This window comes from Hyla sarda, chromosome 2 (assembly GCF_029499605.1).
Source record: "Hyla sarda isolate aHylSar1 chromosome 2, aHylSar1.hap1, whole genome shotgun sequence".
NCBI classification, from domain to species: Eukaryota; Metazoa; Chordata; class Amphibia; order Anura; family Hylidae; genus Hyla; species Hyla sarda.
This window is the reverse complement of record NC_079190.1, coordinates 480,777,830-480,791,165: the sequence shown is the minus strand read 5'-3', so window position 1 is coordinate 480,791,165 and position 13,336 is coordinate 480,777,830. Positions and strand designations below refer to the sequence as shown.

The 13,336-nt window shown below is 45.1% G+C and overlaps 1 protein-coding gene across 1 annotated transcript in view; it reads left to right on the top strand.

Annotated features, from left to right (window-relative positions):
* The window catches only part of LOC130357503 (interferon alpha/beta receptor 2-like), an 89,531-nt gene that overhangs the window by 36,231 nt on the left and 39,964 nt on the right, over nucleotides 1-13,336 (top strand). Inside the window, exons 6-7 of the mRNA XM_056560200.1 lie at nucleotides 10,777-10,945; nucleotides 11,512-11,639. Coding sequence (XP_056416175.1) covers nucleotides 10,777-10,945; nucleotides 11,512-11,639 — 297 coding nt within the window. The remainder of the gene's footprint in view (nucleotides 1-10,776; nucleotides 10,946-11,511; nucleotides 11,640-13,336) is intronic.

Genomic DNA, 13,336 nt, shown 5'->3' with positions numbered 1-13,336 from the left:
GCATGTCACATTTAGGAAGCCCCTATGGTGCCAGAAGAACAAGAAAAAAAACACATGGCATGCCATTTTGGAAACTAGACCCCTTGAGGAACATAACAAGGAATAAAGTGAGCCTTAATACCCCACAGGGGTTTTACGACTTTTGCATATGTAAAAAAATATATATATATATTTTTTCACTAAAATGTGTGTTTCCCCCCAAATTTCACATTTTTGCAAGGGTTAATAGCAGAAAATACCCCCCAAAATTTGTAACCCCATCTCTTCTGAGTATGGAGGTACCCCATAAGTTGACCTGAAGTGCACTACGGGCGAACTACAATGCTCAGAAGAGAAGGAGTCATATTTGGCTTTTTGAGAGCAAATTTTGCTCGGGGAGCATGTCGCATTTAGGAAGCCCCTATGGTGCCAGAACAGCAAAAAAAAAAAAACACATGGCATACCATTTTGGAAACTAGACCCCTTGAGGAACGTAACAAGGAATAAACTTCACATTTTTGCAAGGGTTAATAGTAGAAAATACCTCCCAATATTTGTAACCCCATCTCTTCTGAGTATGTAGGTACCCCATAAGTGGACGTCAAATGCACTGCAGGAGCGCTACAGTGCTCAGAAGAGAAGGAGTCACATTTGCTAATTTTGCTGAAATGGGGGGGGGGGGGGGTGTCGCATTTACTGCCAGAAAAGCAAAAAAAATGTAATTTGTAAATACATTTCTTTGGAAAAAGGACATACCTCATATCTGGCCGTAAAACGGATCTCCGGGTGGGGCCTTGAGCTTCTGCCTATGGAGCCAGAACAGTGGGACCCCCCCTCAAGGGGCATTATATGGGGTACACTAATAACTAATAAGGGGTACAGTGGGACATAAAAGGATAAAACAGGTTATGTTCCCAGAATGATGACCCTGAGCATAGCCAAAACTAAAAAATATGCCCACCCCAAACCCTATGCTCTGAATCATCATTCTGGGAATGTGATGTGTGTGGCCGTCCCTAACCTGTTGCCTCAAATGTGCACCCCGCTCAGGTGGAGAGAGAGCGCTGCGCATTTGAGGCAACATAAAAATTCCCCGATGATAGTGACTCAGTGACCCATGTCCCAGAGAAAAAAATACCCCCAGAGGTCTTATCAGTTTTTTTTTTAATTTTTTTTATGAGAGTTTTTTGGCCAATTTAGTGGTTTTATGGGGTTAAAACTTGGAATGTACTCTGGACTTGGTACATTGGGGTCAAATTATGGAAAATGAAAATGAAAAGGGAAAATTTAGTACTGCATGGAAGTGTGATACTCCCTGAAGCAGTTTTTAATGCAGAGGCCCGGATGATCAGGGCAAGTGTCACACTGATAGGTGGTGTCCTTCCGAATCCCCTTCCTGTTACACACTCTGCATTTTTTCTGGGATCGTCCCTTCTTTCCAGTGTGGGGGATATCACCTGGAAAGTGTTGGCCTGGGACGACCCTGGCACCTATAACTTCAGTTCCTTGGGAAGTCCGGCCTGCTCTTTCCCGGTCAGAAAAGATCAGGACCTTTAGGACTTCTTCTTGGAACTGAAGGTATGTCCCTGTGTTGCCAGCGTTCTGGTACAGTACAAAAGAGTTGTACATGGCAACCTGTACCAAGTAGACCGCAACATTCTTGTACCATACACGTGTTTTCCGCATGGCGTTATATGGCTTCAGGATTTGATCAGAAAGATCAACTCCCCCCATATACTGATTGTAGTCCAGAATACAATTGGGCTTGAGGACCGTTGTTGTGGTACCTCGCACAGGGACAGGTGAGCTGCCGTTACCATGAATAGTGGTCAGCATACGGAGGACATCCCTCTTATCCTTATACTTGACCAGCAACAGGTTTTCATGGGTAAGGGCACGGGACTCACCCTTGGGCATAGGTGTCTGAACAAAATTTAGAGGGAGGCCTCTCTGATTCTTCCGCACGGTCCCACAAGCGGACGTCGATCTGGCGGCAAGGGGTGTGAAGAGAGGGATGCTGGTATAAAAGTTGTCCACGTACACGTGGTAACCCTTATCCAGCAATGGGTACATAAGGTCCCAAACGATTTTCCCGCTAACACCCAGAGTGGGGGAACAATCTGGGGGTTCAATACGGGAATCTCGTCCCTCATACACCCTAAACTTGTAAGTGTACACGGAGGTACTCTCACAAACTTTATATAGCTTCACGCCATATCGCGTCCGCTTCAAGGGAATATACTGGCGGAAGATGAGTCTCCCCTTAAAACTGATGAGAGACTCATCTACAGAGAGCTCCAATAGCAGCGCTCCTGGGGGGGGGGGGGGGGGTGACGAAATCGCCACCTCCCCATAGATACAGTGGGTGAAAGGGGGTGTACTGTACACCCCGATCACCTTGTATCTTTGGGTCAGCGGGTCACACGTGACCCGTATGACCCGAATTCACCAACGATCTGCCGCGATCGCCGACATGGGGGGGTCTGACGACCCCCTGGGCATTTGGGCGGGATGCCTGATGAACGATATCAGCAGGCATCCCGGTCCGGTCCCCGTATGGATACGCCCTGGGTCCTTAAGTACCAGGACGTCAAGGCGTATCCATATGCCCTAGGTCCTTAAGTGGTTAAAGAGGCCTGTGAAAAATGAAAGAAGAGATCTGATTTGTTGCTGTGGGCAACTGCAACACTTTTCCTTTACACAGATTTGGGTACATTTCCCTCACACTGCAGGACTGCATTCTGGAGATCTTTGGAGTGCTGGAATACCCCTTTAGGCTATGTTCACATGGTTATTTCTGTGCAGAATGTCTGCCCGGAAAAAACGTTCTGCACATTAAAAAGTTCTGGCGAGCACAAGGACCGCTCGGAAATGCATAGTTTCATAGACGGTAATGCATTCCTGAGCAGAATCTGCAGGGAAAAAAAAAGACATGACTATTCTTTCTGGAATCAGAATTTCTGCGGCAGAAATTCTTTGGAATTTCCGCAATGTGCCAAGTGCAGCAGAATTCCTTTAGTATAAATTGCTGCAGTGGGATATTCTCACGAAATTCTGTTTGGAAATTCCACCATATGTACATAGCCTTAAAGGGGTTATCCAGGAAAAAACTTTTTTTTATATATCAACTGGCTCCAGAAAGTTAAACAGATTTGTAAATTACTTCTATTAAAAAATCTTAATCCTTTCAGTACTTATGAGCTTCTGAAGTTAAGGTTGTTCTTTTCTGTCTAAGTGCTCTCTGATGACACGTGTCTCAGGAACCGCCCAGTTTAGAAGCAAATCCCCATAGCAAACCTCTTTTAAACTGGGCGGTTCCTGAGACACGTGTCCTCAGAGAGCACTTAGACAGAAAAGAACAACCTTAACTTCAGAAGCTCATAAGTACTGAAAGGATTAAGATTTTTTTAAATAAGTAATTTACAAATCTGTTTAACTTTCTGGAGCCAGTTGATATATAAAAAACATTTTTTTTTCCTGGATAACCCCTTTAAAATAATGTACTTCTGGCTGCCTGCAAGCATCACTGGTGAAGCAAACTCATAAGCTTTCTCCAACAGTGTGCTCCAACCAGGGTGCCTCCAGCTGTTGAAGAATTAGTAGAAGCAAATCACTATAGTAAACCTCTAATGCTCCTGACAGTTCCCGACACAAACAGAGGTGGCATCAGAGAGCACTGTGTTCAGACTTGAAAGAACAACACAACTTCCTCTGTAGTATACAGCAGCTGATAAGTACTGGAAGGATTAAGATTTTTAATAGAAGTAATTTACAAATCTGTATAACTTTCTGGCACCAGTTGACTTGTAAAAAAATGTTTCCCACCTGAGTACCCCTTTAAGGAAAATGGTTACTATACATAATATATGGTAACCTGAAATTTATGTAATAAGATGATCACTGGAAAGTAGTTATTTAGAGATGAACAGGAACTACACTGAAACTTACACGGGCCCAACTCCTGATCAGCATTGGTACAAAGTACTGCAGCTGTTGAACAGTGCAATATTTTGCGCCACCACTGCAAAAAGTACAGCACATGCAAAAGCACAATATACACACACTGGAGAGATATGAAAGAAGACGCGGATAACTCACCACTGTTCCAATGTTGTGTTCTTTATTCAGATGGTAAAAGGTGGCTACACATGGACAGAAGGTATGGCAGGGCAGTGGGTGGTGGGGAGCCACGTCCGGAGCGACGGCGAAACGCGCCGTCGCTCCGGACGTGGCTCCCCACCACCCACTGCCCTGCCATACCATCTGTCCATGTGTAGCCACCTTTTACCATCTGAATAAAGAACACAACATTGGAACAGTGGTGAGTTATCCGCGTCTTCTTTCATATCTCTCCAGTGTGTGTATACAGTGACCACTTAGCGAGAGCACCACCACCTAAGTACTAGTGTGAATAGCGCTGAAAACGTGACCACAAGATACACCTATTGATTGTCCCACAGCAGTGCCAGGTGAATCTCTAGAGACTTGGTGCAAAAGCACAATGGCTTGCAGCCAATGTAAACATAGAAGAACCTGTAGCGCTTTTACAACACCGCTGCCCCTTCAATCCACAGGAGTGTCAGGCGTTGGACCCCTCCTGAATATTGATAACCCCTATGGATATGTGCTGTCCCGGTACCGTATTACATATTGTACCTAGTGTAGAGGTCCCCAAAGTCAGAGTAACTACATTCAGGTAGGGTTCCTATGGTGGGACAGCCCCTAGTCGCCTCTACTCAAGTCTAATTCTCTAATGTTAAAACATGTATATATTTATTAATAATAATAATAATAATATATATTTAATATAATGTATAGTACTTACCTTGTTTAGCGTTGCAGGACCTTTGATCATGTGACCATGTTAATATCCTCTATGGTGTGTTGGAGGACCTTTGGAGGTCCTTGGGTCACGTATGACCCACAAGTCTTTGTAATAGTGATTGACATCAGTATTGGAGCAATTAGCATTAGTCCAGCCCCTGCCCATATAAGGGAGCTGAAGCCAATTATCGCTCTTTTGGGTTGCTTCTCTCGTGGATGCCGGACTAGCAGGACTAGCAGAACTTTCAAAGACACGCTATGCCTGAAAAACCTACCAACCTAAGCTGAACCAAAACTGTGAGTTCTAATCTAAACCCCGCTAATGCTAGCGTGACTACTGGACCGCAACTGAATCCCCTAAATCCAGTGGAACAGCGCACAATACTAAAAGACATTAAATTGCTAAAGTCCCAACCTTTGTCAATCTCCAAAGTAAGCAGTTGTATGCCTAGAGACTGTACTGTTATTGAAGCTTGCAGAAAACCTTCAGTAAAAGTTAATCCTGTTTCAGAAAACTCTCCGGTTGAGGACAATCTGTTATTATCTACCTCCCTATCGCTCTTGGGAAGGGTGGCGGTAGGACAAGCATTACTGAGGAGCCCACACCCTGGCGTCACGAATAGCAAGGGTTAATAAACACCCTTTAGTCACCGCACAGCTACACTCCCCATACCCTACATCCCCCAGGCTACCACAGATAACTCCTTTAATAGAATGTCATAGTGTAATCTTAGTATCAAAATGTCTGTTGCCCTTGTGCCTAGTGAAAGCGTTCCCTTGTGTGTTCTTAGCCTGTGTTCCGACCTCCTGCCGTTGCCCCTGACTACGATCCTTGCTGCCTGCCCCGACCTTCTGCTACGTCCGACCTTGCTTCTGTCTACTCCCTTGTACCGCGCCTATCTTCAGCAGTCAGAGAGGTTGAGCCGTTGCTAGTGGATACGACCTGGTCACTACCGCCGCAGCAAGACCATCCCGCTTTGCGGCGGGCTCTGGTGAATACCAGTAGTGACTTAGAACCGGTCCACTAGCACGGTCCACGCCAATCCCTCTCTGGCACAGAGGATCCACCTCCTGCCAGCCGGCATCGTGACAGTAGATCCGGCCATGGATCCCGCTGAAGTACCTCTGCCAGTTGTCGCTGACCTCACCACGGTGGTCGCCCAGCAGTCACAACAGATAGCGCAACAAGGCCACCAGCTGTCTCAACTGACCGTGATGCTACAGCAGCTACTACCACAGCTTCAGCAATCATCTCCTCCGCCAGCTCCTGCACCCCTCCGCAGCGAGTGGCCGCTTCAGGCCTACGACTATCCTTGCCGGATAAATTTGATGGGGACTCTAAGTTTTGCCGTGGCTTTCTTTCACAATGTTCCCTGCACTTGGAGATGATGTCGGACCAGTTTCCTACTGAAAGGTCTAAGGTGGCTTTCGTAGTCAGCCTTCTGTCTGGAAAAGCTCTGTCATGGGCCACACCGCTCTGGGACCGCAATGACCCCGTCACTGCCTCTGTACACTCCTTCTTCTCGGAATTTAGTAGTGTCTTTGAGGAACCTGCCCGAGCCTCCTCTGCTGAGACTGCCCTGCTGAACCTGGTCCAGGGTAATTCTTCCGTTGGCGAGTACGCCATACAATTCCGTACTCTTGCTTCTGAACTATCCTGGAATAATGAGGCCCTCTGCGCGACCTTTAAAAAAGGCCTATCCAGCAACATTAAAGATGTTCTGGCCGCACGAGTAATTCCTGCTAATCTACATGAACTCATTCATCTTGCCACTCGCATTGACATGCGTTTTTTCGAAAGGCGTCAGGAGCTCCGCCAGGATATGGACTTTGTTCGCACGAGGCGTTTTTTCTCCCCGGCTCCTCTCTCCTCTGGTCCTCTGCAATCCGTTCCTGTGCCTCCTGCCGTGGAGGCTATGCAAGTTGACCGGTCTCGCCTGACACCTCAAGAGAGGACACGACGCCGCATGGAGAATCTCTGCCTGTACTGTGCCGGTACCGAACACTTCCTGAAGGATTGTCCTATCCGTCCTCCCCGCCTGGAAAGACGCACGCAGACTCCGCACAAAAGTGAGACAGTCCTTGATGTCTACTCTGCTTCTCCACGTCTTACTGTGCCTGTGCGGATATCTGCATCTACCTTCTCCTTCTCTACTATGGCCTTCTTGGATTCCGGATCTGCAGGAAACTTTATTTTGGCCTCTCTCATCAACAGGTTCAACATCCCGGTAACCAGTCTCGCCAGGCCCCTCTACATCAATTGTGTTAACAATGAAAGATTGGACTGTACCATACGTTACCGCACGGAGCCCCTTCTAATGTGCATCGGACCTCATCAAGAAAAAATTGAGTTCTTGGTCCTCCCCAATTGCACTTCCGAAATTCTCCTTGGACTACCGTGGCTCCAACGCCATTCCCCAACCCTGGATTGGTCCACAGGGGAGATCAAGAGCTGGGGTATCTCTTGTTTCAAGGACTGCCTTAAACCGGTTCCCAGTACTCCCTGCCGTGACCCTGTGGTTCCCCCTGTAACCGGTCTCCCTAAGGCCTATATGGACTTTGCTGATGTGTTTTGCAAAAAACAAGCTGAGACTCTACCTCCTCACAGGCCTTATGACTGTCCTATTGACCTCCTCCCGGGCACTACTCCACCCCGGGGCAGAATTTATCCTCTGTCCGCCCCAGAGACTCTTGCTATGTCTGAGTACATCCAGGAAAATTTAAAAAAGGGGTTTATCCGCAAATCCTCCTCTCCTGCCGGAGCTGGATTTTTCTTTGTGTCCAAAAAAGATGGCTCCCTACGTCCTTGCATTGACTACCGCGGTCTTAATAAAATCACGGTAAAGAACCGCTACCCTCTACCTCTTATCTCTGAACTCTTTGATCGCCTCCAAGGTGCCCACATCTTTACCAAACTGGACTTAAGAGGTGCTTATAATCTCATCCGCATCAGGGAGGGGGATGAATGGAAAACGGCATTTAACACTAGAGATGGACACTTTGAGTATCTGGTCATGCCCTTTGGCCTGTGCAACGCCCCTGCCGTCTTCCAAGACTTTGTTAATGAAATTTTTCGTGATCTCTTATATTCCTGTGTTGTTGTGTATCTGGACGATATTCTGATTTTTTCTGCCAACCTAGAAGAACACCGCCAGCATGTCCGCATGGTTCTTCAGAGACTTCGTGACAATCAACTTTATGCCAAAATGGAGAAATGTCTGTTTGAATGTCAATCTCTTCCTTTCCTAGGATACTTGGTCTCTGGCCAGGGACTACAAATGGATCCAGACAAACTCTCTGCCGTCTTAGATTGGCCACGCCCCTCCGGACTCCGTGCTATCCAACGTTTTTTGGGGTTCGCCAATTATTACAGACAATTTATTCCACATTTTTCCACCATTGTGGCTCCTATCGTGGCTTTAACCAAGAAGAATGCCAATCCTAAGTCCTGGCCTCCTCAAGCGGAAGACGCCTTTAAACGGCTCAAGTCGGCCTTTTCTTCTGCTCCCGTGCTCTCCAGACCTGACCCATCTAAACCCTTCCTATTGGAGGTTGATGCCTCCTCAGTAGGAGCTGGAGCGGTTCTTCTACAAAAAAATTCTTCCGGGCATGCTGTTGCCCTTGTGCCTAGTGAAAGCGTTCCCTTGTGTGTTCTTAGCCTGTGTTCCGACCTCCTGCCGTTGCCCCTGACTACGATCCTTGCTGCCTGCCCCGACCTTCTGCTAAGTCCGACCTTGCTTCTGTCTACTCCCTTGTACCGCGCCTATCTTCAGCAGTCAGAGAGGTTGAGCCGTTGCTAGTGGATACGACCTGGTCACTACCGCCGCAGCAAGACCATCCCGCTTTGCGGCGGGCTCTGGTGAATACCAGTAGTGACTTAGAACCGGTCCACTAGCACGGTCCACGCCAATCCCTCTCTGGCACAGAGGATCCACCTCCTGCCAGCCGGCATCGTGACAATGTCGTTCTATTTTTACTATGACAACTTTGCTGCAATAAAGTTCTGTACATAGGAGTGTTGTGTGGCCCCTTTAATAACAAGTTTTCTGCCCAGTAGGCATCTACAGCATTAAATATTGGCCATTTCTTAGGCCATGTTATACATGTACAGTTAGGGTCTATTCACACGGCAGAATTTCCGCATGGGGGATTCCGCTAGGATTCCGCATCAAATTAAGACTCAACAGACTTCCATGAGATACCGCACTCCCATTAACACTACAGAATTTCCGCATACGGACTCCGCATGGATTCCACACAAACCAGAAATAGAAACATAAAAACATAGAATGTGTCGGCAGATAAGAACCATTTGGCCCATCTAGTCTGCCCAATAATCTGAATACTATCAATAGTCCCTGGCCCTATCTTATATGAAGGATAGCCTTATGCTTATCCCATGCATGTTTAAACTCCTTCACTGTATTTGCAGCGACCACTTCTGCAGGAAGGCTATTCCATGCATCCACTACTCTCTCAGTAAAGTAATACTTCCTGATATTACTTTTAAACCTTTGCCCCTCTAATTTAAAACTATGTCCTCTTGTGGTAGTTTTTCTTCTTTTAAATATGCTCTCCTCCTTTACCGTGTTGATTCCCTTTATGTATTTAAAAGTCTCTATCATATCCCCTCTGTCTCTTCTTTCTTCTATACATGTTAAGGTCCTTTAACCTTTCCTGGTACGTTTTATCCTGCAATCCATGTACTAGTTTAGTATCTTCTCTGAACTCTCTCTAGAGTATCTATATCCTCCTTCATTTATATTGTATATCCTTCTGGAGATACGGCCTCCAGTACTGCGCACAATACTCCAATTGAGGTCTCACCAGTGTTCTGTACAGCGGCATGAGCACTTTCTTTCTACTGCTTATACCTCTCCCTATACATCCAAGCATTCTGCTAGCGTTTCCTGCTGCTCTATTACATTGTCTTCTTACCTTTAAGTCTTCTGAAATAATTACTCCTAAATCCCTCTCCTCAGATACAGAGGTCAGGACTGTGTCAAATAATCTATATTCTGCCTGAGGGTTTTTACACCCCAGGTGCATTATTTTGCACTTATCCACATTAAATTTCAGTTGCCAGAGTTCTGACCATTCTTCTAGTTTGCCTAAATCCTTTTCCATTCGGCGGATCCCTCCAGGAACATCAACCCTGTTACATATCTTTGTTCATCAGCAAAAAGACATACCTTATCATCGAGACCTTCTGTAATATCACTAATGAAGATATTAAACAATATTGGTCCCAGTACAGATCCCTGAGGTCCCCACTGGTGACAAGATATTGCTCTGAATATTCTCCATTGACTACAACCCTCTGTTGTCTGTTACTCAGCCACTGCCTAAAATCACCCAAATGAATGCAGATGCGGAAATGGTGCAGATGTGCGGAAATTCTGCCATGTGATTAAAGCCTAAGGGTTCATCATAGCAGAAGCTAATCTTATTTAGAATGTATCTTAATCAAGAAGGGGTCAGCTTGATGCATTTTGGAAGGTTGCCCTTAGTCATCTTGCTTATCACTAAGGAGTAATCCCCAAGACATGACAAGCTGTGTATACCCAGCTTTTGTGTGTATACCCAGCTTTTAATAAATTCTAAATAAAAGAAGAATTTTATGAATTTCTGGAGTTGTGGACTTCTTCTCTTGTCTTCACATTGGCGTTTGTGCGCTTCTGGCTGGATATTTAAGGGGTGAGCTGACTAAACCTTCTGTGTGTACTGACGTTTAATAGGTCGTATAGGAATGGGTTTTCTTTATAAGACAAGTTTCCATAAAATGTGTTATTTTAAACTCCATACACCTAGGTCAAGCATTTTGGTGAATATGTGGACAGAAAGAGAAAATGTATTTGTAAATGCATGCGTCCTCTATTTGTCCTTATGTGAATGTTTGGCCAATGCCCTCTGAACAGGGTAGAGCGTTGCTATTCGTTAATACTATTAATGCTGCTTTTTAAACTCACACAGGCACCTATAATACTAAGAAATATTGTAAAAGATCTTTATACCACAGAGATATCAAATTTGCTTCCCAATACCAACTATTGTGTGTCAGTGGACATCACCGAAATCATGAACAGGAAACAAGTGGTGTCCCCCATGAAGTGCGTTGTTACGAAAGGAGCACAAAGGAAAGGTTAGTACGGAAACAAATCTGATGGGTTATTTTATGTTCCCTGACAGGTTAGTGGACTTAAAGGGGTACTCCCGTGTCCCAAACCTTCTGAACATCCGGTTCCGAAGGCTTGGAACAGCAGTCGCGATGTCATTCCGCGCCCCCTCCATTGATCTCTATGGGAGGGGGCGTAACAACCATCACGCCCCCTCTCAATACATCAATGGAGGGGGTGGGACCATGATGTTGCGACCACAGCCACAGTTCCACACCTTCTGAACCGGATGTTCAGAAGGCTGTGACTCGGGAGTACCCCTTTAGGTAACCGCCAGTACAGCACACAATGGGGGGAATTTACCGATACTAATAGTAGAGGTTTCTGTGTATTTCTTGTGCTATCCATTTTTAGCTGATATGGCAGGCATGAGTTTTCAGCTATACAGATTTCTATTTCTGCACTGAAATAATTTTCCTATGCTGCCTACATTTCCCATGAATCCTCTGGCTTTGCAGAGAGAAGGGGTGAAGTCTTATTGCTTCCAAATTGCTAAGATCCCCCTAATAGGGACCCTTTCTTCTCATTACAGGTGATGCAGATGTCTATTACATTAGTGTAGCCGCTGCCGTTCTTGCCATTGGATTGCTTTTGGTTTTATGCACACTTGATAAAGCTGGATATATCAGCAAGAAAAAGATGTTAACACCGAATGCTTTGGTAGGCTATATTTTATACTTTCCATGCAATGAATGTATGATGTATATCATTTGGGAAGACTCCTGGTGGTCATACTCCTTTTTTAGTGTCCGCTGTACAAGAATTTTATCACTTAGTGCCCTCTGAAATTAGTGGACAACAATTTATTACAAGGTCACATTGAGTCTTTCCCATAAATAGCATTCTTCTAAAAGAAATTATACTGCGTCAATAGTGGCACCTATTGTAAAAAACTACCCTCTAAGTCACTATTTCCCAAACAGTGTACCACACAACAAAACTCCAAAGAATGCCAGGGTAACAGTTAATGCAACAACAACTTTAGGGGAAACCCCCTAATCTAAGAACCCTCCCGATACAATGTAACTTTTATTATTCACTTTAAATTGTCTAAAATACAAAATTAGCTGTGAAATGACACCACTAGGTGTCAGAACCAGACCAGTGTTAAAATAACAGCTACAGTCTAGCTCTGTACTAATAACCCAAAAGTGTTATTGGCTCATAGAAAATGTGCACTTGATTTGTATGGCCACTAAAGGAGCTATCCTGATGTCTAATAACAAGAAGTTGGTAAAGTTGCATTTAAAACCTCATAATAGCCAGTTCCCTGATGTTTTACTGGCTCCCCAGCTTTATTTAGTAGCTATCAGTCCTTTGATAAAGCTGGGGAGCCAGCGAAACGTCAGGGAACTGGCTATTATGAGGTTTTAAATGCAGCTTTACCAGTCAGCTTCCTGTTATTAGATGGTTCTTAGTTTAGGGTACCCCTGTAGAAGGTTTCCCTTAAAGTTGTTGTTACATTCCCAAGCAGTGTGGCTCCCACTGTGGCATAACTACAAGTCCCAGCATGCCAGACAGCCAAAGGACAGCTTACTTGGGAAACAATGCTCTAAGTCAACGTCCGACCCTTAAACAAGCCTTGCAACATGCATATGGATATTATCCAAGCCAGACACTCATTTGTGGCAGCTGTTTTTGGGTACTTTTTTGGTAGCTGCTTCCAATAGGTGGCAGTAGTGATGCAGTATTTTTCCTTTTAGAAGAACACAAATTTGTATACTTTTTCCCCATAAAGCACTGCTTGTAAGACCCCATTTCTGAGCTATGTCCCCTCTAGAGAAATGGCCCCACCAGATCTGCATCAAAGATATCTCCCCAAGCTAGCTAGTGGCAAATACCTGAACACATCTGTCTACACGTGTATCTCTAGCTCTGCTAAATATCCGAAAACCTTTTGCATGACTTGAAAAAGGGTCAAAAATTGACTCACATGGGCTACCTGCAATAATTGGCGCAAGATACGTTTTTTTTTATTTTGGTCTGGAAGAGAACAAATCTGCATTCTTCTTTCCCATGAATAATTGTCTGCAAAACTCCATAGCTCAGCTGGATCTCCTCAAGGAGAAACAGTTTCCTCCCCAGAGAGAAAGTTCTGGCACTATCCCACTCTCAATCCCATTTACTTTCTTGCATTCGTTAAAAAATGAAGCCATAATCTAGCAGCTCTATTTTGGTAGTCACCAAGAACCTCATTCCTTGTTATAAAATAGTAGTTCAGTGTTTTCCAACCTTTTTTTCTGATTATTTTTTTTTTTTAAATGCGGGCACACCTAACCATCCCCCTCCATTCCTCTCACCCATTTTCCCCCTGTAGATAGCTTGCACTGTGTAAGTTGGGCCTGTCTGTAAGTATT